Source organism: Diplodia corticola, assembly GCF_001883845.1.
Source record: "Diplodia corticola strain CBS 112549 chromosome Unknown scaffold47, whole genome shotgun sequence".
NCBI classification, from domain to species: domain Eukaryota; kingdom Fungi; phylum Ascomycota; class Dothideomycetes; order Botryosphaeriales; family Botryosphaeriaceae; genus Diplodia; species Diplodia corticola.
This window is the reverse complement of record NW_017971526.1, coordinates 1,218-25,611: the sequence shown is the minus strand read 5'-3', so window position 1 is coordinate 25,611 and position 24,394 is coordinate 1,218. Positions and strand designations below refer to the sequence as shown.

The following is a 24,394-nucleotide window of genomic DNA, read 5'->3' as shown; positions in this document are numbered from 1 at the left end:
GCAACACGGTCCGAAAAGGCACCAAGCACCTTTCAAATCAAAGGATCGCCTGTCCGTTTACATGGCTGCTCACACCCCCTAGCGTCTCATTAGAAGGACAAGACAATCGGGTCTGCGAGGGTGAATGACTTACCACGGCAGTTGGCCGGAGCGCTGGAGAAGAAGAAGAACCATTTGTTGTGCTCTCTGCACTTCTGTGCCAGCTTCTCCAAGTCCAGCATCTCTGCGATCGGCATGCCCCACAAGGCCAGAAGGTACTCGTGAAGGTAGTGCGCTGTGAATCTGCCAGTCAGCTTTTTTTGCCCTGCAACCACGAACCGGGGAGGGAAAAAGCCCGACCTTCGTGCGACGGCCAGGCCTCGAATGCGGGAGCGTCTCCGCCAGCGGTGGCAAAGTAGCAATCGTGCAGCCAGTCGATCATCCTCTCCTCCTGGCTCAGCCCCGCCCACCGCTGGCCGTCGTTGATGCCGAACTCGTGGGGACGCACGGCGAGAGCGTTGCGCTCGTCGGGGGACTTTGCGTTGTAGGCCTCGGTCCAGCCGCTGCGGATGAAGAGCATATCGCCGATCTTGATGTCCCCGCCCTGGGCCGCAGGGCGGATGTCGATCCCTTGGTCTTTGCCGCATTGGTAGAGTTCCTGCGGTTCTCGGTCAGTTGTGAGAGGCAGTGGAGGGGGGGCGCCGGGTGGTAAAAGACCTCGAAGCTGATTGGATAGTGGTCGTACGGGTCGTACGCGATGCCCTTCTTCGTTGCGTAGCCTCGGTAGTCGAGGAGGACGCCGCGGCCGGCGATGCCGTGTTCGGCCCAATGGTGGATGCTGCACTTGTGGCTCGCGCTGGTGCCACTGGGAGTGACGATGTCGGTACCTTTGGTCTGCTGATGGTGAGTTCATGTACCCGAAAAAGATGGAGTGGCAGCTTACGTTGTTGTAGAAGGTGCCTGTCTCCAGCCAGGAGAACTGCACGCGGTAAGTAGATGGACGGGGAAGAAATATACTAGCGACATACGTGGCGGAAGCCATCCCATTGTGTTCCGGATTGGGTGTTCAGTGAGTAGACATCGTCGTAGGCGACGTTCTCGGTGAGGGTCTTGATCTCATGCTTGAACTGCTGGCGATGGAAGGCTGGGACTTCGGGAACATCCAGAGGCAGGCTGGTTTCCGAGGTCAGCTCGTGTGTACTTGGCCGCGCCCGGAATTAAACCCTCACTTCACCGGAACGATCTCGCCGGTCTGGATTTCCCTCGAAGCAGCGGCCACGCGGGCTGGCGTAAGGAGATTCAGCCGACCAATCTGTCGACGGCGAGTTAGCAGGGTAAAAGCGGAAAAGCCCGGGTAGCCCCATCGGGCGGACTAACAAAGTCATTCTCTCCCCACACCCACGCAGCATCCTTGGGGGCGCCCTCGATCGTTGGCAGCTCGTTTCTCGTGGGAAACCTGGTCGAGTTCGGGTCGAAGGGAATGGTAGTGGCGGTTTTGTTCATGGTGAGGAAGTCCTTGATCTGGGTCAGTCGCTGTCCGGCCGAGCTCTGCTGGTTCGCCATGATGGAAGACGTGTTTCGGAGAGTCTGGAGAAGTGCGGAGAAGCGCTGCGACCCATCGTTATTAATATGGCGTCCTCGCGAGGCGCGCTCGATTCTCCATTGGGCAGGCTCCCCGCATGTGGAGTAGGAGCCGCGGGAAAGACCAAGCGGGTGGAGCTACACAGGAAAGCAATGTCCGAGGTAAGTCAATGTTGGACGTAAGTGTTGCGGCATGCCGGGAGAGAGATGCGGGGGAGACGCCAGACGTCATCGCGCTTCTCTAGGTCCGTCCGTGCCCCTCACTGGCGCCTGGCTATCACCACAGTGCAACAACCAAAGCCTCCGCCGAAGCCGAAAACACACCCGCCTCCGCCCACCATGTTCAAGAAGAAGCCGAACGTGCGCCAATGCCCAGGCCGTGCCCCCGCTGCTTCCAGCTAAATCCGCCCAGATCAAGCCGCTCGCGCCCATCAAAAACTCGGAGCGCCGCAAGCTCGCCGACCAGATCATCGCGGACCTGGGCCTCCAAGTGCCGCCGCCGCCCGCAGATGTCGACCCCGCCGACAAGGCCGCCGCCACCGCCGGCCTGACAAACCTGCGCAACGCCCTGCTACCCGACGGCTCGCTGTCGGCCCGCTTCACCACCACCGCCGGGCCCGACCTGAGGAAAGTCTCGGGCACCGTCTACGTCGGCGCCCCGGCCGGCACCCAGGACAACCGCGTGCTGTGGATCCGGCTGGACGAGAAGATGCATCCGACCGTCTACACCCTCTGGCGCAACCCGGGCATCGTGCCGCTGCTGCACACGCCCGGCTTCGTCGTCGAGAAGATCCAGGGCGGCGCCGACCTGATGACGCCTGGCCTGCAGAACGGCCCGCCCTTCCCCCAGAACGCGAAGAAGGGCGCCGTCGTGGCCGTCGCGAGCCTGGAGAATCCAACCGTGCCCGTCGCCGTGGGCGTGTGCGAGATCGACGTCAGCGCGCTGCAGCAGGTGCAGGGTCTTAGGGGTCATGCCGTGAGGTCGGTACATTGGGCGGGCGACGAGATATGGGCGTGGAGCAGCACATCCGGGAAAGAAGGCGGAGCACCGCCGGAGCATTTGGAGGGGTGGTACGGCGAGAATGCCGAGGTCGAGGTGGTGGCAGACCAACTGGAAGGCACCGATCTGAAGGACGTTGAAGATGGTGGCGTGCAGCTGGATCCCGAGGTACCAGCCGAAGGTGCCGATGGTGAGGTTGTTTCCAAGGAAGAGAAGTTCGAGTATGCGGAGGACCAGGAGTTGACCACCAAAGGTAGCCCAGCCCTCTACCAGTGGCTGGCAGAACAGAAACTAATGCTGCTCAGAGATCGACGAGGCGTTCAAGAAGGCATTCATCTACGGAGTCCACCACCACATGGAGACCAACAGGAACGAGTCGAACTACGGCCTTTCCTTCCCGCTTTCTCAATCCTCCGTCATGGCTACCCTCGTCCAACCATTCCTCCCTGCCTTCACACCTAAGCAAACAGCCTCTCTCCAAATAAAGAAGACATCCTTCAAAAACATCAAGAAATTCATCAAGTCCCTGGACAAGGCACGACTGATCAAATCCAAAGATCGAGACGGGAACGAGGTCGTCATCCTCGACATCGACTTCAGCGACCAAACCTTCAAGGACTTCAAGCCCTACCGCCTCCCCAAGAAGGACACGGCGGGCGGCAGCAGCGCCGGCCGGGGCACCACGGCCACGGCGACGGCCGGCCCCAGCGGCGAGGACGCGTCGATCGGGCAGAAGCTCAAGAAGGTGGAGCTCTTCCGGCCGAAGGAGAAGCTGGCGCCGCTCTTCGCGGCCGCCGGCGCGGACGCGCGGGGCCTCTTCACGGCCGCCGAGCTGCGGCCCGTCGTCACGGCGTACATCGAGGCGGAGAAGCTCGTCGCGCCCACCAACAAGCGCATGGTCACGCTCAACCCGGTCCTGGCCAACGCCGTCTTCGACGGCTCCGCGCGCTCCGACAAGGAGGTCCTGGCCAAGGGCGCGGCGCCGCGCGACGCCCTCGTCGACCGCGTGCTCGCGTCGTGCGCGCCTTTTTACGCCATCACGCGCAACGACGAGGCCGTCGCCGCGTCGGGTGCGAAGCCGAAGGCTGGGGCTGCGCCCAAGGTCAACATCACGCTGGAGACGCGCAGTGGCAACAAGACGGTGACCAAGACGAGCGGCGTCGAGCCGTACTTTATCAACCCCCAGGCGCTGGCCGACGAGCTGCGCAAGGCATGCGCGAGCAGCACGAGCGTCGAGCAGAAGGTCGGCAGCTCGCCCAAGAACCCCGTCATGGAGGTCATGGTGCAGGGGCCGCAGAAGGACGCGGTGCTGAAGGCGCTGGAGAAGCGGGGAGTGCCGAAGGCGTGGGTGGAGATTGTGGATAAGACGAAGAAGAAGAAATGATGGTAAGGTAGGTAGTAGAAATAATTTCGGCTAAATTTCATGGCATCGATGAAATAGATAAAATGAGATGACAAGCAAGCATGAATGCATGACCAGTCATGAAATCGTCGTGCTTTAGACGATGTAGCTGGTTGAACACATCTCACTTTTCAAAATAGAACATGGGGGACGATCAAGTGTCTGCAGACCTTTGGCGACTACTGCCGCCATCTTTGCTTGCTTTTTCCTTCAAAACTAACAACATTACAATGCAAGATACTCGTGGCCCGCCGTTCGTGACAAAAACGACGTGAGGGGGAAGAGGGTACGTGCGTCGAAGCACAAAAAAAAGAACAGCTCGAAACCACCACCATAACCAACCCCACCAGAAAAGAAAGAAACCGTCCCTCAGGATACGGAGACCCCAATGTCGGACCTCTTTCCTCCTTCCTTCTTGCCCCCGAAACAGAAGATGTGGAAGATAATACATGCATAAAAGATGCAGAAAAGATTCGTGACAACCGTGATCAGCGTAAACAACACGCTCTCCCCGTCGTCAACCAAGACTACTACCTCCCCTCGCCACGCACCCGTACGAAAGAACAGGCTGCGGAAAATTTTCACATCTCATCCTTCCACAGCCGATTCAGACCGCTGCTACCTCCGCCGCCACCACCACCGCCATCACTCCCGTCACCGTCATTGAGTCCGTCGTTGTGTTTGTTTTTGTTGTTGTTGTTGTTCCTCCTTCCATTATCTTGTCGTTGTCGGTCATCGGGGGCCGCTTCGGTGCCGTCGTTGACTTTCCCCCCTTCCGCCGACACCGCCCCTGGCGGAGGCGGAGGCGGCGGCGGCGGAGGCGGAGGCGGTAACGGCGCCCCACCACCGCGCGCCGGGCCCATGACCGATGCCGACAAAGCTCCACTGCTCGCGCCGGCGGTAACAACTGCGTCGGCGCTGTCGCCGGAGCCCCTGTGCATCTCTTGCCTCTTCGGGCCGCCGTGACCGCCATTGCTGGCGGCGGCGCCGCTGTCGGTGCCGAGCTCCAGGAATTGCTGGAATGGGTAGCCCTCGTGTGGCGGCGATTGCGATGCTCTTTGCGTCTTTTCGCGTCCGTTGTATGCGTCGCCGGGGGCGATTGAATCGACCGAGGGCGTGGCGGCGGCGGTAGCGGCAGCGGAATCCAGCAACAGTGTCTCTTGGGGCATCGGCAGCATCAGCAGCGTCGGCGGCGGCGGCAACAGCAGCAACAATGGCGACGGCGACGACAATTCTGCACCATCCCCCCTCCCTTGTTCCTTTTCTTCTTCTCCTCCTTCCCTTTCCTTTCTGGTGATTTCTTCAACAACGGACGTGATGGTGGCGGAGGCGACGGAGGCGACGGAGGCGGCGGCGGCGGCGGCAGGCACGACGGGCAGCGTGACGGGGCGCGTCCGGCGCGGCGGCGGCGTCGCGTCTTTTACGCGACGGGCTGGACCTCGGGCTGGGCCTTGGGCTGCACCGGCTGCTCGTGCATGGCCAGCAGCAGCGGCGACATCAGCAGCGTCAGGAAGAAGCCGAGAAGGGCCAGCGGGACCAGGATGCCCGAACGGAAGGGCGACTTGTTTTGGGCGGCGGCGGCCTTGGTCGTGGTGGTGGAGGAGGACATGGTCGGCGTAGGTGGGTGGGAAGGGTGGTGTTGGGGTTGGGGTTGGTGTTGGTGTTGTTAGTGTGGTTGGTGAGAGGCGCGGGGCGGGCAGGGCGTGGATGAGATCAAGTTGGACGAGGAGCGCAGAGGCTATGAGCAGAAGGGTGGCAGCAGCGGTGGGAGGAGAAGAAGTGGAGCGGGGACGCGGTGGCATTTGAATGGTTTAATTGTGGAGATTATGTGAGCACTTCACTGGAGAAGGCGGTGGGCGCCCGGTGAGGGTCTTGTGGCTACTCGTTCAAGATTATGATATGCAGGATGCACGCCCGGGATGTTGGCGTGCTTGTGCTCTGGGCTGCCGGTGTTCTCGAGAATTCAGGGGTGGGCTCCATGTCCCAACGGGCTAGGAGCATGGGCTGCTAGTTATACCAGTGGCTGCCAAAGATTGAGCTGGCGCTGCAGGGCTTTGGCTGGAATGCGCGCGCGGAACGGATACGTGTATATTAGACGCGTTTTAGTGCGCGGAAGAGGGAGCTGGGCCCTGCGGGGGTTGGCGCCGGCGCGCGGCGAGGGATGCAGGCATCGGCGCTTGTACGAATTTGCTGGTGATGTGGAGAAGGGCGCCGTTGTCCCTTGCGTTTTGCGGTCGTGCAGCCAGCACGGTCCGCCCTGGTGCGCCTGGGCAGGCGCGCACCTTGCTGCAACGAGGACGGCAGCGGATGTCGGGAAATTGTACCGACATCCTGCCCAATCACGCCCGCCTTCTGGAATGCGCCCACACCCCCGTGCGCTGATCTGCCGCGAGAAGGCGACTTTAAGGACGCCGCCCAAGCTTCATTGACGCCCGTGCGGCCCTGCGTCACGCGGCTGCAGCGTCGGAGAACTCTGTCTTCGCCGCACCTGTCAGCACACGCCCGCCGACAGACCTCCATTCGCACACAACCCCCCGTCCGAGCTCCTGTCACGCGCCTGCAGCTGCGCGCCGCCCAAGAGATGCTGTCGCTCCCTCTAATTGTCCCGCACGACGTACGACGCGCCCCCGTCGCACTCTCTCACGCCGCCAGCGCTAACAGGACTTCACGCATAGGACCACTCGATATGGCACTACGCATCGCCTCATCTGCGACCTAATCCCCCCTCGCCGACCAATGCCTCGACTCCGAACCAGCCGCCTGATGGCCTCAACGGCGCCGCGCAACACCAACTGCATCGTCGAAACAACCAGGGCCCGCGCTCCTCTGCGCTGGCCGCCCTGCTGCACGATGAGAACATCATCGAGCAGCGCAAGCTGAACGTGCGCCGCTTCGGTGCCGGCTGGATCCGCCCGCCGGGCATCGCCAAAACATACCAGGCTGCCATGGACGAGGCGGCCGAACGCGAGGAGCAGGAAATGCTGGCGAGGCGAGAGGCCGCCATGATGGAGCTGGCCAACGCGCAGGAGCAGGAAGAGGAGGAAGCAAGGCGGAGGGAAATGATCGAAAGGGGGTTGGCTGACGAGAGAGGAGAAGGCGGCGAAGGCGGCGACGACGAGGGCGACGCCGATCTGGATGCTGACGTGCCAGACTTGGACGCCGACATTCCGGAGGGCAGTCTGGGTAGCGAGGAAGAGGATGACGAAGATGACGATGACGACGAAGAGGATGATGACGATGAGAACATCGAAGACGAAGACGATGAAGAGGAGGCAGTGACTGAAGAAGAAGTGACCGGTGATGTGACGCAAGATGTTACCTTCAACGAGGAAAGCATGTATGGAGACGCCAGCCTACTCGGAGAGGAGCACAACGAGGACGTGGAAAACGCGCAGCGATGGGTTGCACGGGAAGAGGCAGAAATGGCCGGAGACCTTCAGGACGAACGTGACCTGGACGACGATGTTCCGGAAGCTGGCGAATATGAGCATACGGATACGGAGATCGAAGACATAACTGAGGAGGACTTGCACAACAGCAGCTTCAACGCAAGCACTCGTAGCACTCGTAGCACTCGATTAAGATCGAGCAGACGGGGGGTTGGTGTGCCGGCCGGCTTCGAGAATGCTGGTTTAATCCGCAGTGGTGCGGGAGGAGCGCGCCAGGCCACGGGTGTGCCCGCCTTCAATATAAACCGCCGAGCACTGCGGGCTAGCTTCCACAGCGATGGTCCGAGCTCTCTATTGGGAGACGAGTCATCGTTCCTCGAAAGCAGTCCGAACGCGGGCCGTGGGCTTGGACGGGGCTCACCCTCCTGGATGCAGCCTCCGCCGCGGCCGAATTGGCGGAGGGGCCCTCGGTAGTCCATTGTGCCTGAAGCATCACGGTCTGCACTTTCAGCGAGGCGTTGGGGCGCATGTTTACGAAGGCATGAGTGTGTGCTACCTATTACAAAGACTATTCTAGATTAAATAAGATTAGATGAGCTGCGCCTGTCCTGCATGCTCTGAAAGTTCTTTTCATAATAGAATACGTTCCCCAACGCCATGCTTTTGTAGAAGGTGGCCACCACCATACAGACCATAGCCATATGCGTCCCGTAAGCCATGCACATCAACAAGAGTATCCACAGCGATGTCCAACCACCCTAGACCATCCAACCATCGTCCCTATGCGTTTTAGAACAGCCAGACATACCAAAATAGGAGGATGACAGCGGCGAAGAAGGCCACCCAGACCTTCCAGCCAACGCCAGTGCGCTCGGCCATGCGGAGCATGCGGTTCATCGTACCACGGAGGCGCACCCGGGTGTTATCGAACGAGTCGTTCATCTTCTCGGCGAGCGCGGTCGAATCGCGGATTTCGTCGCCGATGGCTGTTGTGATCTGCGTTGAGCCCAGGCGTTAGCGGCCAGCTACCACCACATGAACCCACGTCCACACATGCTGTCTGTTGCCCCCCAGGACGTAGCGACTTACGTCTTTCAGCATCCGAACCTTGGCGCTCATGCCGCTCAGCTCCTCATCGTTCTGGCTCTCCAGCTCGCTCAGCACGGCATCGCTGTACTGGCCGCGCGTATTGGGCGTTGCGCTCCGATAGCTGCTCTGACTCGGGGGGTTCGAGTTCGAGCCGCCCGGATAGGCCGAAAAGGCGGGGCCTGCGCTACTGGCAGCCGGGAAGCCGTAGCCGGCGCCAGCGGGCGACCTGCTCGCGGGGCGCGAGTGCGGCGACGGCGAGGCCTTGCGCTGGTCGTAGGGAGAGAAAAGCTGGGAACGGGCGTCGCGCTGGTGGAGATTCGAGCTAAACCTGCGGGATTTACAGAAAGGGTCAGCAGAGAGCGTCAGGGGTGTTGGGCGGACAGACGCACCTTGAAGACATTGTGGAGAGGGGTGGTGGAGCCGGTGAAAGGAGTCGAAGGGTGGAAGCTGGATGTTGAAGCGGCAACGATCTGTCTGGGGAAAGTTTGTGCGGCGGGCGCCAGCGACCGCGAGCGCAGCGGCCAGTCGCGGCGGCTGTCGACGGCTGTGGGATCAGCAGAACACGTGATGGCGTGTGACGTGAATGGCGGCCGAACGGGAACGCTTGTGGCTGGTCCGTCCTGCCAACTCAATGTCTCCACCGCGGGCCCACCACCGCGCGTTGCACCGTGAGACTCTCTGCGCGCAAGGTCCTTTACGAACGCACCGACACCAACAACCCCTCTGTGCTGCTCTCCGGGCGATAAATATGTGTGCGCTGCCGCAGTGAGCTCGATTTAGCAGAACTTCATGAGCAGCGTTTCGAGGCTAGGCCTGGGTCTCAGGCTGCAGCCGTCGAGCTTCGGCTGCGTTGCTGCAGTCCCGCAGCGATGCATCTCCTACACGCCCAAGGCACGCGTCAAATCCACTCTCGAGGCCGGCGAGAACAAGTCCGGCCACATCAATCAAGACCTGAACCAGGCCGTCCTCTTCTTTGACCGTAAGTCGCCTTTATCTACCGGCCACTAGCGCCCAGTCCTGCAGCGCGGTTGGAGCGTTGGACTTCTCGTTCCAGACGTGGTGAGCTCCAAAGGCTAACGCCGTCCAGATGTGTTTCCCCTCAAGCTGCAATGGCTGCTCCGGTTTCCCTTCTCCACCGAGAAGCAGTTCCCCGAGTTGATGAAGCGCCTGAAGAGCCCAACCGTCGCCGCTGCTGACCCTGTTATGGTTTTGAAGAACTCTCCGATCCTGAGCAAAGCCAAGATCACCGTCGAAGAGGTGCTGCCCCGCCTCAAGGAGGGTGGTGCTTTCGTGAAGATTAGACATGACCCGTCCGTCAACCCGACGAGCATCGAGACTGAGATTCGGGACCACCTGAAGAAAACTCAGATCAAGCCATGGTGGAATCCCTTCCAGCGCATGCGCGCAAGGCTTGTTCGCGGTCGCCCGTGGGTCGAGGACCTGTATCGCCTGCCCAGTCAACGCTTGATGGTCGAGTTTCTGCCCGCAGAGGTCGGCACCGAACCTGCCGAGCTGTCCCCAGAGCAGCTCTACAGCATCTTCAGACCCTACGGAAAACTCAAGGACATCGTCATCCAACCGCCGGACTCGAAGATTGTTCCCAAATTTGCATACCTGGATTTCACGCTAGCCCGTCGTGCCATTATGGCCAAGAACTGTCTGCATGGCGTCAAGATCCCCGAAGCTGAAGGGGGTGGGAAGGCCGGGACGTTACTACGTCTCACGTACGAGGCCAAGGGCAAGGGCCACTGGTTCCGTGACTGGATTCTCGGGCATCCGAGAATCGTTATTCCTGCGGTGATTGCCATCCTCGGTACCATCACCGTCACCGTCTTTGATCCCATTCGAACATTCTTCATCAAAGCTCACGTGAATCGGTCCTTCAGCTTCGAGGACAACAAAATCTACAACTGGTTCAGATCCCAGGCTACAGACATCCTGTCGTTCCGTCGCAAACATGAAGAGGACGCGGGCATGGAAGCCATTTGGGACGATCGAAAGCCCAACATTGAACAGCTGCAGACGTGGTTGATGGAATCTACCGACACTTTCATCATAGTGCAAGGCCCACGCGGATCTGGAAAGAAAGAACTCGTCTTGGATCAGGCGCTCAAGGGCAGGAAGCACAAACTAATCATCGATTGCAAGCCAATCCAGGAGGCCCGCAGTGACAGCTCGACCATCAACGCCGCGGCTGCCGAGGTTGGATATCGGCCTGTGTTCTCTTGGATGAACAGCGTCAGTGGCATGATCGATCTCGCGGCGCAGGGCGCAGCTGGCGTCAAGACTGGTTTCTCAGAAACGCTCGACGGCCAGCTCAGTAAAATTCTCAACAACACGGCGACAGCTTTGAAGCAGATTGCGCTACATCATCGCGAAAACAGCGACAAGGATGCAACCCTCAGCGATGATGACTGGCTCGAGGTGCACCCGGAGAAACGACCCGTCGTCGTCGTGGACAACTACCTTCACAAGAGCCAGGATGACACTCTCGTTTACGACAAGATTGCAGATTGGGCTGCTGGTCTGACGACCGCCAATGTCGCTCACGTGATCTTCTTGACCCACGATGTGTCGTTCTCAAAGTCGTTGAGCAAGGCCCTCCCGGACCGTGTGTTCAGGCTTATCTCGCTCAGTGATTGCTCGCCTGAAGTTGCGAAGCGCTTTGTCATCAAACATCTCGATGCAGACGATGATGAGGCCAGGGGCCACCACTTCAAGAAAGACAAGGACGAGGAATGGGAGAAGTTGACGCCGTCTCAACGCCGTAAAGACATTGCCGAGCTGGATGACTGCATCGGTGCTCTTGGTGGTCGTCTCACCGATTTGGAATTCCTGGCGAGACGGATCAAGACTGGCGAGAGCCCGAGAAATGCGGTTCAGCAAATCATCGAGCAGTCTGCGTCCGAGATCCTCAAGATGTTCCTCGTCGGTCAAGACAGCGGTGAACGGAAATGGACGCCCGAGCAAGCCTGGCTTTTGATCAAGCAGCTTGCTGCGCAGGAGACGCTGCGCTACAACGGCATCCTGCTAGCAGACACTTTCAAATCGGGCGGCGAACGCGTCCTCCAGGCTCTGGAACAGGCCGAGCTCATCACCATTGTTTCGAGCAACGGACGGCCGCACAGCATCAAGCCCGGAAAACCCGTTTATCAGTCCGCCTTCAAGATGCTCACAGCAGACCACGTTCTGAAGGCCAAGCTGGATCTTTCAATCCTGGCGGAGCAGACCAAGGTCGAGACTGCGAGCATCGACAAGTACGAGGCCGAGCTGAAGCTGTTGGGAACGCTCCCAAAGCAGCCATGGGAGCTTGGATCTAGAATTAAGTGGCTGTTGACCAAAGTGCAAACCAGCCAAGCAAAAGTGGAGAAGTACGAGATGGAGAGCGCAGAGTTGAAGAAGATACTGCAACGTGATTTCTGAGAAATCAATGCCTGAGAAACAACAAGGACGGTGGGGAGAGAAAGAAACCCGTCACGACACGAACGACACATCCGCATCACTGTACACTCATACGACTTTTTCTCATGACCCGGCCACACTACCCCGACCTCCACTGTTGGGAGAGCGAAACGAAACGAAATGTCAACCTCACGAACGCGGAACTGTCACTCGCCAACAAGATTACGAGGGAAAAAAAGCTCTCTTGCATACTTACCGATTGGAGTTCCTCGCATAAATTTTTCATGGGCTTGAGCCTCTTACTCTCCACGGAAACTCTCCGGCTCTTCTTTTCTCCACGAATGGATCGAGATGGATTGAGACTTGTTGACGGACTCTCCTGACTCTCCCGTCCTTGTGTCGGGATTGAGTTGGATCGAGACCGGCTTCAATTGACTCTCCGTCTCTCCCCAGGATTGAAAAAAGGATCGAGGCGGATTGAGGCCGTGGATTCGACGTTGGAGGCTCATCGAAGAATGCTGATGCGGGGTCGACTCATTGGTTGGTGACGGGCTTGAGAGGCTGAGGTGTATGGTTGCTGGGGCATGGCTGGGGTGATGGTGAGAGGTTGGGCTTACGGAATGTATTTAATTCGAAGTGCCCGTACGGCACGTGTATGATGGTAGGAACAACGACTACTTTGATCCGGGTGAAGCATTGATGCGTGGGAACGTGCAAATGCCAATTTATTCCAGATAACGAAAGGTGTGGTTGCGCAACCCTCGTGCAGACGCTGTGAAACCTGACTGGCCGTTTCGTAGAGATGGCTGAGGCCTCCTGTGGCAGAGGGGAGGAAGATCGGCGGCTGCTTGAGGCGCATCAAAGGCCTCCAGCCACCATGGTCTAGACCACCCAGACTAATGCGGGCCGTGTGCCGGAAGGCGACGATCGGAGGATCAGAGGGTGGTGGTGTGGCGTGGCTGGTGGTGCACGTTCAAGGCCACAGCTTCTCGCCGACGGCACCGGGTGACAGTCGCTGTGCCGCAGGTAGTAGTCGGTAGTGAAGAAAGACTCGAAAGCTCCGCGACGACAACCGCAAGCAGATGGAGTATGGGGATCCCATGCTCGACTGGGGGCGGATCGGGGCACGGATGCAGCGATGACGCAAGCGCTTTGGCCTCCGCACGCGTAACGGCAGCTCCCCATGACGCCGTTGCAGCTTCATCAACACCATCCCGCCGGGTCCATCCGCTGGGAATCCCCATTTCAGCTGCCGCGCGCCAGAATCAGCCTCCTGGGGGACCATGGAGGTCATCCGGGCCCCCGGCCGTCGCCAATGGCAGCTCGAGGGCGCCCGAACAGGCCGCCCGGCTGCCTCCCACTGGTCGCTGTGGCTTGCATGCCGCCTGCGCGGGCGCTCCGGGATGTTCTGCGCGTGGGACGAGATGACATCCCGGCAAAACAAGGCAGAGCTCGTTGCCCTGCAGCACCACTGTCGTCATTCTCTCCCCGGCCCAACTTGGCCCAGCCCAGATTTCCCACTGCCCCAGTAGTGCATGAGGACACAAAAAATCTGTCCCTCCAGCTGCCTGCCCCCTTGCTCGCTAGCCACCTTTAAACCAACGGCCTGCGCCACTGAAGTCCTGACACCTTCTTTTCATTCTGCGAGGCCTTCGTCCGTTTGCATTTCAACCCGTCCCATCCTCAACAACAGGCTATCCCTACCCCTCCCGGCCCCCTCCTCCACCACCACCTATAACCTACCGCACTCTCTCCCAGCGGACTCCTCCCCTCACCAAAGATGCCCGGCGAACCCATGTCTCCCACCTCGTCGCGCCCCTCGTCGCCGCGCGCCGACAAGCCGCTGCACGAGCTGCTCTCGCACTCGCTCGTCGACCTCTACGTCGGGCCCGACAACACGCACTGGATCCTCCACGAGAAGCTCCTCTGCACGCGCTCGCGCTTCTTCCAGCGCATCTTCTACTCCAAAGACTCGCCCTCCAACCACCAGTCCTACGGCCTCCCGGACGACGAAGACGAGCCCTTCACCGCCTTCGTCTCCTGGCTCTACAGCGCCTACATCAAGCCGCCGTCCGAGGAAAAAGACCTCACCACCCTCATCGACCTCTACCTCATGGGCGAGAAGTGGCAGGCCCCCGGCCTCGTCCGCGACGCCCTGCGCGCCACCCGCGAGTGGTACGCGCGTACGGACACGTACCCGGGCCTGCGGCGCGTGCAGTACGTGTACGCCAACACGGACGAGGACAGCGAGATGCGCCGGCTGATGGTGTCGAGCGTGGCGCGCATGATGGCGCTGACGGAGAGCATCCCGCCGCACTGGGACAAGGCGCTGCGCAAGAACGGCCAGCTCGCCGTCGACCTCATCAAGAGCATCCAGAGCTGGCGCATCGACCCCGCCCTCGTGCCCGACATGCGCCGCGCCGTCGAGGAGAAGGCCGATGACTACGTCGCCGACGGCAAGAGGAAGAAGGAGGAGCAGCAAAACGGCAAGTCTAACGACGACGACGCCGTCAACAAGCTCGCTGAGGGCTTCCTCAAGAACGGTCTGGGCGCCGGCGATGCCGACAAGAAGGTCGACGGCGCCAAGGACCAGGGCAAGAAGAGGGTCGACAGCGTCGCCGGCAGCGAGCCGGAGAAGGTGAAGCAAGAGCTCGACGAGAACCTTCCCAACGGCGTCGGCTTGCCTACCGAGGCCCTCGACTAGAGAAAGAGAGACAGAGAGAGCGAGAGAGCGAGCGAGCATACTTGCTTCATGTTTTTTTTTTCTCCTCCCCCTTCTTCTTTTCCCCTCCTTCTCACGCCCACACTTAACTTCCTTGGCAAAAAGTTGTCTTAATGACGTCACCGATGATGATTATGCATCTGGCCTAGGTCCATGTTACGAATATCGCTTTTTGGGATGGGATTTTTCTTTTTTGGTCGGTTGGCGCTCGGGGAAAAACAACCATTTACGCTTCTTACCCCTGACCCTTTCTTCCTATTGGTGGCGGCCAATGGTCACTTTTTTCCATGTCGGGTTTGATTCTTTATTTTTCCCACTCTTCTGAGGATGTTGTTGTTGTTTCGAGACGCTTTACCCCTTGGATGATGTAATCTTGGACTCTTGCTCCGCTTCTCGAGTTGTCCGCCCTACGTAGTCTACATAATACCAAATTTTGAGTATTTCATCTCTTGCGCCGTCCCCTCAGGTTACATGACTTGGTTTGAAGGTTAAAGTGTGACGCGTACCCGTCGATGATCAGCCTTCGATCTTGCATCTGTCAGGTGTTCATGATCTTCCATGCGTGCAACTGGTCTGTGGAATGAACCGCTCGCTACCACTGTTTTACGTCGGCAGGAGCGGGTGTCTCCACAGAAAAACCAGCCATGATCCTGGCGCGGTTCACTACATGCACTTCACAATTAAACACGAGTCTGCATTGGGAATTCAAATGTGACGATCATAAGGAATGTCGTAGGATTAGCTCATTAGAGCTCCCGTAGGAGGCTTTTTGTGACGTCGTCACGTCGTAGTCGTAGTCTATGCTATCGTTACAGTTCTCAGCCGTGTGAGGGTGAATGCAGTTGGTCGTACAGTCATGCCTGAGTACCCATCGCCGGGGCCTATCGAGACCATGGTAATAAAAAGGGAAGAAAAAAAAGGTAAATGCGCCAGAAAACTACCGGAGTAAACGCCATGAACCGCCCATGTAGCCCGCCCAAGGCCTTCTTTTCATTAGAAGTTACAAGTTCGGGTCATTAAGCTTTTGCGACTCGGAACGAAGATTGAACTACAACGACTCCTTGACAAGGTAGACGTCGGCGCAGCTGCTGGGGAGCGAGCTGTTGGAGTAGGCGACACCGGTCTTCCAGAAGAGCTGGGGGGTGGTGTGCCACCAGTCGCAGACTGTTCCAAGTGGTCAGTCAGGTTTTAGCTAGAAGAGCGTGCGGCGCGAAGGGACTTACCAAGCCAGCCGTCGAACTGGGTCACATTCCAGACCAGGCCGGACGGGGTGAAGGTGAAGAAACCGTCACCTTGGTCAGAAAGACCGGCGTTGATGGTGACAGGAGCCCAGGCAGTGTAAGGCTCGTAGCCAATCTCCAGACTCCAAGGGAACCTACGTCGCTTGGTGTCAGCAATTGGATGGTTCGGAAATTGCGTTCCAGTTGGTCAACATACTCGGTGCCAAAGTCGAATTCCTGGTATGAGCCGTCGGCGGTCTCGTTGAGGAAGCCGGTGGCGGCACTGTCCTTGTCGGCGGTGAAGACGGCGTCGTTGGTGCCAGCGCCGGTGTGGAAGGCGGTAAGGTAGAGGTTGTTGAACTTGGCCAGGGAGGAGTTGCTGCTGACGAGCTGCGTCTTCAGGAGGTACTCGTCGCCAGTGGGCTCGAAGGAAGCGGCGGCATCGCGCTTGGTCAGGAACTCGTCGCGGTTGTAGAAGCCAATGGGCAGCGCAAGGCCCATGACGGTGGCGGGCAGCGCAAGGGAGAGGATGGACTGGAACTTCATGATGGCGAGGACGGATGCAGGTGGTTGAGGACAGGGTCGGAGGGAAGGGTCTGTAGAGTCTGCAAGGTGGAGGGTGACGTGACGAGGAAGTGCGGTCAGGGATGGCGCAGGCGGAAGGATTATATACGGCAGACACAGCAGGGTCGCGGTTTCCTAGCTCGGCGGCGAAGTGGCTGGTGGAGGCCGATCGGCTGTTGCTGGGCGATCGTCGGTGGAGAGGGGAATAGTAATGTGGAGAGAGACGGACCAAAGGCCAGGATGGTGCAGCCTGCAGCTAGTGGACTCCTCTTGAGGCTCGTTAGCTTTCCGTCCTTGCCGTCCGTAGAGGACTGCACCTGCTGCCGCGGCGGAGCGCGCCCCGAACAGCCAGATTCATGGCCACACGGCCACTCCAGACCACTCACTCCCAATGGTGGTACGCAGCGGGCCTGCGCCGTCGACGTCGTGACACTGACCAAACGGGCACGGGGCGTTCGGCCACGGACTGCGCGGCGTCCAGAGCTCGTGTACCTGCTGGTCCCTGCCCGCTTTGGGTCAGCGCGCTCGCCCCGCGCCGGTCTGCCAGTCGAACCATCCGCGGCGACCGACACTCGCGCAAGTCGCACAGTGTGGCCAACCTCGCCCATCCTCGCCCAGCGCTGCCGTCATCCGCTCTGCCACCAGCCCGCCGCCGCCCCAAGCGTATCGACGTGCCGGCACACCTCCTCCCTATCGTGCAAGCGAGCGTCCGTCCGCCGGCCCCATCTGTGCTCGGGCGCTGAGGCGTGTTCAATACGGTGAGGTGCTGTTGAGGCGCGCTTGGGCAGGCTGCTCTCGTCTGGCCCTCGTGTTCGGCGAGGTGCCTGGTGCCTCTTTCGCCGCGCCAAGCCCCAGCCTCTGCGGATCGACAGGCGCGCTAGCTGCTTCAATCGCTGCTCCGGCGCCGACAGCTGCCGGCCGATGGATGCAGGGCCCGAGCAAAACCAGCAACGCCTTGACAGCCACCCGTTGCCGCCGCACCCTCCGCTTGCGACGCCGCTCGTCACCCGTCACCCCCTGCCCGCCCACCTTGCTGCTTGCCCACCACGCCGTCCTCGTCTCAGCTCTCAGCCTTGCAGTGATGAAGAAAAAAGCTTGCTGTTTCTTGACCTTGAGCCTGCATCCAATCACCACCCTGCCAGGACCACAATCCGAAGACCCGCGCCCGCTCGCACTAGGTATGATGAATTATTGTGTACGGAGTACACTACTTGATGTCCCTTCCGTAGGTCCGTAGGCACGCTAGAGAAATGAAAATGCTCAGAGATCCACCATCAAAACTACCAGGTATATGCACCCAGGGCCTGTTCCTGACATCCACGTTGCACCCTAACGCCTTTTCGCCATCCGCCCAAACGCACGGCTTTCGAGGCTATGACGCATTGGCGAATTGGCTTTGTCGCCTAGAGAGGACGGCTTCCCTCGGGTCCCAGGGGAAAAGGGCCCGTCTATTTATGTACTTTGGGACCATATCTCGTCCCATCGCTGCCGGTGCATCCAAACTTTTCAGCTCCCTCCCTACTAACCCGATCGGCAGTAGCTCGTAGTCACCACAGCCTGATCACGTCTGTCCTTCATGACATGCACTCGACACAGAACCAGTTCGGTCTCCTGCGTGTGAGTCCGACACACTTCAGGTGGTACTCTCTCCGATGGCAGTCCTGTGACCAAAGTTACTCGTGCTGAATTAAAGCCGCATGTTATGGCACTCACCAGATTAGCGCACGAAATAGATGCAACGTCGTCGTCGACGACTTTGCCACATGTGCACCCGCTCTGGACCGCGGCCGTTGGCTGATGTGGAGATTCCTCTGGCAGAGGTGGCTTGGTTGAGTTGTCCTGTCTGGCCTCTTCTATCCAATCAAAGCCCGCTTCGGCATCTTGAGGTGTTGGCAGAGTGTATTCACTCTCTTGGTTCGAGTGCATTGACGTTTCCCGACTGATTGTTGGCCTGGCCTTCTTGCTTCGTCTCTTCTTGTCGTCGTCCAACACGTCAAGCCATTTCCCTCCTCCGCCTGGTCCTCCAGGAATGTATTTCCGCTTCATCCTATGATCACCCTGCCGGGATGAGGATCCTTTATGGTCAGGATCAGACGGAGTCGGTTGCCGCTTTCTGGTTTCCGCGGATACTACCAAAGCGTCCATCATACTGCCGTCACCGTCAATGAGGTCAACGCAAGCTCTGAAGACATCGCTGCATATGATCCTGTCGCTATACAGTTCCGAGCTCTTTCTGAGGAATTCATCGCCCATCCTTTCCTGAGTCTTCAGCCAAGAGCGGTACTTTCGGGCAAATCGCACCACAGCATCTCCCAGATGGGCATCCCCGCAGAGTTGCTCGTCCTGCATGTAATCATCCCATTTCATCATGAAGACTCTCGCAGGAACGGCCACCTCAGCATCCTTGGTGGCTAGATTACGCCGCAACTTGAGCCAGTCTTCCGAGATCTCGTCATCGCTTTCGCTGAGGTATTCCCCTTCCTCCAGAGATCTTTTCGAGTCCGATCTATAGAACCGTAAGCCTTTGGGGGCCTTGGGAACCCGGTGTCTCTTCTTCTCGACTATGGGCATGTCCGGAACTTCGACTGGCTTCTTTGGCTCGACAGCTCCCTGTGGAATTGGCGCAATCCTGGGAGCTAGATGGGCCTTCTTTTTCAATCCTAGTCCGGCTTTTATCCAAGATTCATCGCCCTTTAGATACGCTTCCAAGTCAAAAGGCTTCTTAGGAGCGACCCATCGGATCTCTCGTGGATCGGCGACGTTGTTGCTTGCTCGCGGATCACTGTACTTGTCCGAGATGTCGACTTCGACCTTGTATTCGCTCTGGAGGCATGCCCGCGCATCGGCTCCTAGCTTTTGCAAGTTGAAAGAGAACATGTCGTGCTCGGTTTTGAAATGGTGGTATAATCTGTCCAGCGAGTGATAGTCGCGTCGAGAGCAGAAAAGACACAGAAATCCTTCCACAGATATTGCTTTTGGTCGCACTTGATCGTTGAACCAGTATGCTAGTCGAGTAGCTTGGGCGTGAGTCGATGGTTCCGAGATGGGCGATAACAGCTGTTCTCCTCGGATGCAGCGTAATCTTTGGTTGTAGGCCTGTATGGGCATCTCCTTGGATACCTCCCAGCCAGCATCCACGGACATATCGAAGCCTAGGGGGTAGGATTTGCCACCTGTCGTAAAATTCAAGGGAGAGCGGTACCCTCTGTCTGCACGATAGAGAAGGTTGCCAAATTTGGCATTTAACTTGCCGGCGGTCCTTGGGAGCGGGTTCTCCTGGGGGTTCGTGATTGAAAGGACCTCCTTCATGTCTGTGTGGTCGTCAAGCACAATGCTGATAGTCATGAGGTACTCATCCGCCATGATCATCCTGTATGCTTCCCCGAAGGTAAGAGGCATTTGGATCTTGAGCTGCTCTGCTGAGACCAATACCGGCTCGTCCATGCTCACGGAGATGAACTCTTCGTTGTCACCAGTGCGCCATGCTTGAATCATGGCATGCGCAGTATGCGTGTGGATGTCGTCCCAGACTCTGTCAGCGCCAGGTCGTTTCTTCGTAGTAATGTGGTAGACTTTGGATATAAGTCTACATGGGGCAGCGTAGGTCTTTGTCTTTACTTTTGATTGAACCAAGTTGCTGTTTGCTCCCGTCGGAAAGAGTTGTTTGACCTCCATCCTTAGCACCGGGATCTTTTTTGCGGCCAAAGCCGCCATAGTCGCTTTGTCAGGCAAACTCCAGGCCTTTTCGCATGCATCACCACACATGCTGTCGTTGGCGCTTGATTGAGAGGTGCGCAAGTCCTGACCGTGCTGATCAAGCGCTTGCTTAATATTTCTCCGCAAGAAGCTTCGTTGGCGCGACCGGTCGATCATCAGGTATAGGGCGCTGTTCCCGCCGTACTTCTTGAGTTCAGTCGACGAGTTCATGCTCCAGGCTTGACGGTGTCGCCAGGAGGGTGGTACGGCAACGGGCTCAACAGGCCGCAGAGAAAAGCAAAAGGGCCGTAAAACGCAAAGCTGATGACGCGATAAAGCGCATGACGCGTGACTGAAGTCAAAGGAAAGGCCGCGACTGAGGCGGGAGGTAGCGACCTGGAGCGCCTGGCCGCAGGTCCGAGGCGGCGCTGAGACAGACCGGAGGGCTGTAGGTGCCGCTGGACTGGTTGGACGGGCGCGCACCTCGGAGCGACGGGCATGCCACGGGTGGGCGCGGCTGCGGATAGGTGCGTACGTGCCGCGTCGAGGTCGAGAGTGGTAGGTGCGCGCAGACTTCGCGTTGTTGAGGCCTCGGGGGATCGCGTTCGCGCCGCCACGCGCGCGGAGCAGAGGAGAGGAGAGAGTCGGTGCAACGCCACGAGATGTGTCCAACGTCGGCTTGCGGCTCACGTACACGCAGTCGCGACGGGCACACGGGTGGGCGTTCGGTCAAAGCGCGCAGGTCGAGGATGGCCTCCAGCGCAGATGCGGCAGGAACGCGCAGCAGCCGACATGCAAGCAGCGTCTGCACCCGGCCGATGCGCAATAAGCGGGCGCGGAAGAGAGCGCGTCAACTGTGCTGGTCTCACTTCACCTGGAGGAGCAAGCCTTCGCTTGCCAGCCACCCTGGACGCGCCTGCGCCACGGCATTCAGTCGCACTGCGGCGCTCGTGCCTGAGGCAACCGGGGACCCAAGCGTCCGGAGAAGCAGCGGCCCGGGTGCCAATCGATAAGGCAGCCCCGGCGATCGGCCATTCATCGTCATCGCTGCCTCCTCTCTGTACCTCCCTGCACGCCTCAACCCGCACTTTTTCCCACGCCCGTGCCGCGCCAACCTCTCCAATCTCTGTCGCCTGCTGCATTGTGCTGCCTGCTCGCCATCTTCCTCCGCCATCCGGCTGCCGCTGTCGCGCGCCAATCGCTTTCGCGCGACGACAGCAAACATGGCTGCCGCTACCCGTGCGACGGCGGTTCGCGCAGGTCGCAAGAGAAGCCGCATTTCCTACCGCGAACCCAGCACCTCGGACGACGAGGATACCGTTACAAGCGACGACGAAGGAGAAGTAACTGGCAGTGCGCGCAAGCGCATGCGACGAGCCCCAGCCGCTCCCCAATCGCTGCCGCAGGAGACAAATCGCCGCAGCGGCAGGCGCGCCATCCGGGAAGACCATCCTCCTGCACGCAACGCTTCTACCCCGCCTCCAGTGCGCAGTCGTAGCCATGGCTTGCTCTCAGCAAGCCCTGAAGTCCCAACAAAACTGCGCCGTCTGCCGGAGAAGTCATACCACCTGCCCAGCGCTGGGGAGTCGGACGGCGATACAAATGAGAATGAGGACTCGAGAGAGGAGGGCGCTGAGCCGTCAAGACCGAGGCGTACAGGACGGCGCCGCATTCAGAGGTCACTGAGCGGCGCTCACCTGCGTCGTGAGCTTGCGCCTTTGTACACTGAGACCAACAGTGAGGACACGGGTGATATCTCAGAGCGCAGGGGTGGACGAGTTCGCAACCCTAGACGCCTTGGGCCCAAGCGAGTGACGAGGTCATCCGCGGCGAAACAACCACGGAGGAATACCCAGTCTAAGAAGCGTAGGTCTCGCTCGGCCCAGTTGCTTTTCTGGCTGACTTTACTCTTTTCCATACAGTTCCCGACCCCCGGCCGACTTTGACCACGGAGACAGCCGTTCTAGAGAGCGATGGGGTCATACCAGACTGGGCAAATCTACCGTATGAGGTTTTGTTAGAGGTCTTCATGTTCGCAAGTGACCCTCTGCATGACGACGATTTCATCCCAACGCCCAACATCGCCTGGCTGGCGAGTACTGCACGAGTCTGCAAAACATTTCTGGAGCCGGCACTGACGGCACTCTACCGATCCCCCCCTCTGCTTACCATCGACAAGCCTCATAGGCTCCTTGATCTGCTCTCGGACACGACTGCGACTCACTGTATCAACTATAATGTCAAGATCCGCCGCCTGGAGTTTGATGCACCCAGCACTCTTGCATACACCTGGGCCGGAAGGCAGTTCGAGATTGGTGACCTAGTACCATTCGTCCCCCAACTGACTGAGCTATCGATTGTCCACCCGCAGGACCGCCCACCATTCCGAACTCTGAATAGGCCTGGACGCTGGCATTATAGCCAAGCCCTCTTCACATCCCTTGCAGCCAGCAAGATCCGATTGAAATCTTGGAACTGGAACTCGAACTTTCGCTCCAGAGATCATGATCTCTTCTGGATGGGCGGAGTCCACCAGCTAGAAGCTTTTCAGCGGCTGGAGCACCTTTCCCTGTTCAATTTCGGGCCAGAATCCTTTGCTGTGGTGACAAACGACGGCACTGACAATCGGGGACGCTCCAGTAAACAAGTTCTCGCGGATAATTTGGCGCTCTTACCGGAACTCAAAAGTCTGAGTTTCGAGTCCTGCCAGGTGCTTGACGGGGATTTCCTTCCTCTTCTAAAAGAGAATTTGCAGCATCTCGCCGTCATCAACTGCCACCATGTGACGTCTGAAGTTCTTCGCAACTTTCTGGTTTCTCACGGAACTCAGTTGGAGAGCTTGATTCTCAACCACAACCAGGCTCTCGACATCTCCTTTCTCCCGGATCTGAAGCGAACATGCCCAAGACTTGAGGTTCTGAAAATGGACTTGAACTACTTTGACTCTCACGACACCTTCAGAGACTCTGAACCAAAGTATATCGACCTTCTGAAAGACGATGAGATACCAAGCTGGCCTGCGACACTCCAGATCATCGAATTAAACCAGCTTAGACAATGGACCTCTGAAGCTGCAGAAAATTTCTTCTCTTCGCTCTTAGACTCTGCAGAAGAGCTCCCTGATCTCCGCAGACTTGTACTGAAGGCAATCCTCAACATTGGCTGGCGCGACCGCGCTACCTTCCGTGACAAGTGGATCGGCCGGCTCCAACGCGTCTTCCTCCGAAAGTCGTCCCCACCTAACCCACACTTCATGTCCGGTAAGCGTTGGCGTATGCTGAAGGAGTCAACGCTGCCAACCCCTGATAATTCACCAACGAAAGTCGTCAGACGACTGCGACACGTTGCCGTCACTCCGCGCGCCAGAGACAAGGCGCCGCTCCAGCCTACCGGAGAGGACGCCCATAGCGGGGACGAGAATCCTGACGACTCGTCCGCGCCCGCTGCCCGTCGCCTTCGCCCACGCAGAGCGGTCGCCACCAATTCCGGTGCCGACGGCACGTCGACAAGCCCCTCCTTGTCTCCTTCCGAAGCGGAACATTCATCTCTGGAAGAAGAAGGGGACCAGCACCCAACGTCGGACGACGGCGGCGGCACCGCCGCCGCTAGCTCCAAAGACTGGAAGCGCAGCCCAGAGAAATTCATCCAGGGCATGTGTGAAGTGGTCGATATCCGCATCGACAACCTCCGCCCCCGTGAAGAGCAGTTCAACGAGAACGACTTCCTCGACTCGGAAGTCAGCGGCGACGAGGACTGGAATGGCGAGGACAACTTCGTCGCTAACGATGGGTATGCGTGGTAAAAAGAGGTGGGCGCGCGTGAGGCGAACTCAAGCACTTGCTACTCAACAGTCGTTGTCCTTTCAACTCGATTCGGTGTTGTGCGAGGCCATTCGTTCCTCTACATCTCCAGTTCGTGCTCAGGATCTCTTGAGCCTTGTTTTATTATTCTGGTTTATTTTGCTTTTGCCTTGCTCCCTCAGCCTTGTGCTTCTTCATTGCTCTAGAGATCCATGCCGGAACACTGTCCGACTACGATTGGAGGCTTTCGGCCGGTTGCATGGGCGAATCTACGGACGTCCGCCTCCCCATAAGGGATACGAACTAGAATGGAAAGGCGGATGGAGAAATGATGGCTCCAAACTCTATTTACCAAGCCGTTACATTTGCTCATCGAGCTTGCAACAATGCTAGCTGATGAGCTTTTCGATGTTGTACGAGTGTTGTTTTGTCTGAGCATAGATGTAACCCAGTTTAATCAATATACTACTGTTTTGTAGTAGTTCCCTGTTTCATACTATTAGGAGTCTCCCTCTCTATGCTCTGCATGCTAACATCCCATCACGCCCCA

At 58.6% G+C, this 24,394-nt stretch overlaps 10 protein-coding genes across 10 annotated transcripts; 5 read left to right on the top strand and 5 right to left on the bottom strand.

Moving 5' to 3' along the window:
• Nucleotides 1–37: 37 nt before the first annotated feature.
• On the bottom strand, nt 38–1,542 carry BKCO1_4700010 (cyclase protein; the record flags this gene model as incomplete). Its single annotated transcript, XM_020276359.1, has 8 exons — nt 38–78; nt 134–274; nt 340–637; nt 697–873; nt 923–958; nt 1,008–1,152; nt 1,209–1,291; nt 1,357–1,542. 8 exons carry the CDS (start codon nt 1,540–1,542, stop codon nt 38–40), a joined length of 1,107 nt encoding a protein of 368 aa, XP_020127738.1.
• Nucleotides 1,543–1,899: 357 nt separating this feature from the next.
• On the top strand, nt 1,900–3,944 carry BKCO1_470009 (rna binding protein ligatin tma64; the record flags this gene model as incomplete). Its single annotated transcript, XM_020276445.1, has 3 exons — nt 1,900–1,920; nt 1,973–2,813; nt 2,866–3,944. The coding sequence occupies 3 exons, from the start codon at nt 1,900–1,902 to the stop codon at nt 3,942–3,944; spliced, it is 1,941 nt and encodes a 646-aa protein (XP_020127781.1).
• Nucleotides 3,945–4,543: 599 nt separating this feature from the next.
• On the bottom strand, nt 4,544–5,764 carry BKCO1_470008 (uncharacterized protein; the record flags this gene model as incomplete). Its single annotated transcript, XM_020276435.1, has 1 exon — nt 4,544–5,764. The coding sequence occupies one exon, from the start codon at nt 5,762–5,764 to the stop codon at nt 4,544–4,546; it is 1,221 nt and encodes a 406-aa protein (XP_020127782.1).
• Nucleotides 5,765–6,543: 779 nt separating this feature from the next.
• On the top strand, nt 6,544–7,825 carry BKCO1_470007 (replicase polyprotein 1a; the record flags this gene model as incomplete). Its single annotated transcript, XM_020276424.1, has 2 exons — nt 6,544–6,576; nt 6,638–7,825. 2 exons carry the CDS (start codon nt 6,544–6,546, stop codon nt 7,823–7,825), a joined length of 1,221 nt encoding a protein of 406 aa, XP_020127788.1.
• A 315-nt stretch (nt 7,826–8,140) lies between these two features.
• Nucleotides 8,141–8,840, bottom strand: BKCO1_470006 (snare complex subunit; the record flags this gene model as incomplete). The annotated part of the gene is made up of 3 exons (XM_020276413.1): nt 8,141–8,347; nt 8,441–8,768; nt 8,830–8,840. 3 exons carry the CDS (start codon nt 8,838–8,840, stop codon nt 8,141–8,143), a joined length of 546 nt encoding a protein of 181 aa, XP_020127789.1.
• Nucleotides 8,841–9,229: 389 nt separating this feature from the next.
• Nucleotides 9,230–11,863, top strand: BKCO1_470005 (protein rna12; the record flags this gene model as incomplete). The annotated part of the gene is made up of 2 exons (XM_020276402.1): nt 9,230–9,419; nt 9,528–11,863. The coding sequence occupies 2 exons, from the start codon at nt 9,230–9,232 to the stop codon at nt 11,861–11,863; spliced, it is 2,526 nt and encodes an 841-aa protein (XP_020127786.1).
• A 1,759-nt stretch (nt 11,864–13,622) lies between these two features.
• Nucleotides 13,623–14,546, top strand: BKCO1_470004 (btb poz-like protein; the record flags this gene model as incomplete). The annotated part of the gene is made up of 1 exon (XM_020276391.1): nt 13,623–14,546. The coding sequence occupies one exon, from the start codon at nt 13,623–13,625 to the stop codon at nt 14,544–14,546; it is 924 nt and encodes a 307-aa protein (XP_020127787.1).
• Nucleotides 14,547–15,612: 1,066 nt separating this feature from the next.
• On the bottom strand, nt 15,613–16,330 carry BKCO1_470003 (uncharacterized protein; the record flags this gene model as incomplete). Its single annotated transcript, XM_020276380.1, has 3 exons — nt 15,613–15,728; nt 15,788–15,939; nt 16,002–16,330. The coding sequence occupies 3 exons, from the start codon at nt 16,328–16,330 to the stop codon at nt 15,613–15,615; spliced, it is 597 nt and encodes a 198-aa protein (XP_020127784.1).
• A 1,539-nt stretch (nt 16,331–17,869) lies between these two features.
• BKCO1_470002 (polycomb protein vefs-box) lies at nt 17,870–20,275 on the bottom strand (the record flags this gene model as incomplete). Its single annotated transcript, XM_020276369.1, has 1 exon — nt 17,870–20,275. The coding sequence occupies one exon, from the start codon at nt 20,273–20,275 to the stop codon at nt 17,870–17,872; it is 2,406 nt and encodes an 801-aa protein (XP_020127785.1).
• Nucleotides 20,276–21,267: 992 nt separating this feature from the next.
• On the top strand, nt 21,268–23,846 carry BKCO1_470001 (uncharacterized protein; the record flags this gene model as incomplete). Its single annotated transcript, XM_020276358.1, has 2 exons — nt 21,268–21,910; nt 21,967–23,846. 2 exons carry the CDS (start codon nt 21,268–21,270, stop codon nt 23,844–23,846), a joined length of 2,523 nt encoding a protein of 840 aa, XP_020127783.1.
• Between the last annotated feature and the right edge of the window lie 548 nt (nt 23,847–24,394).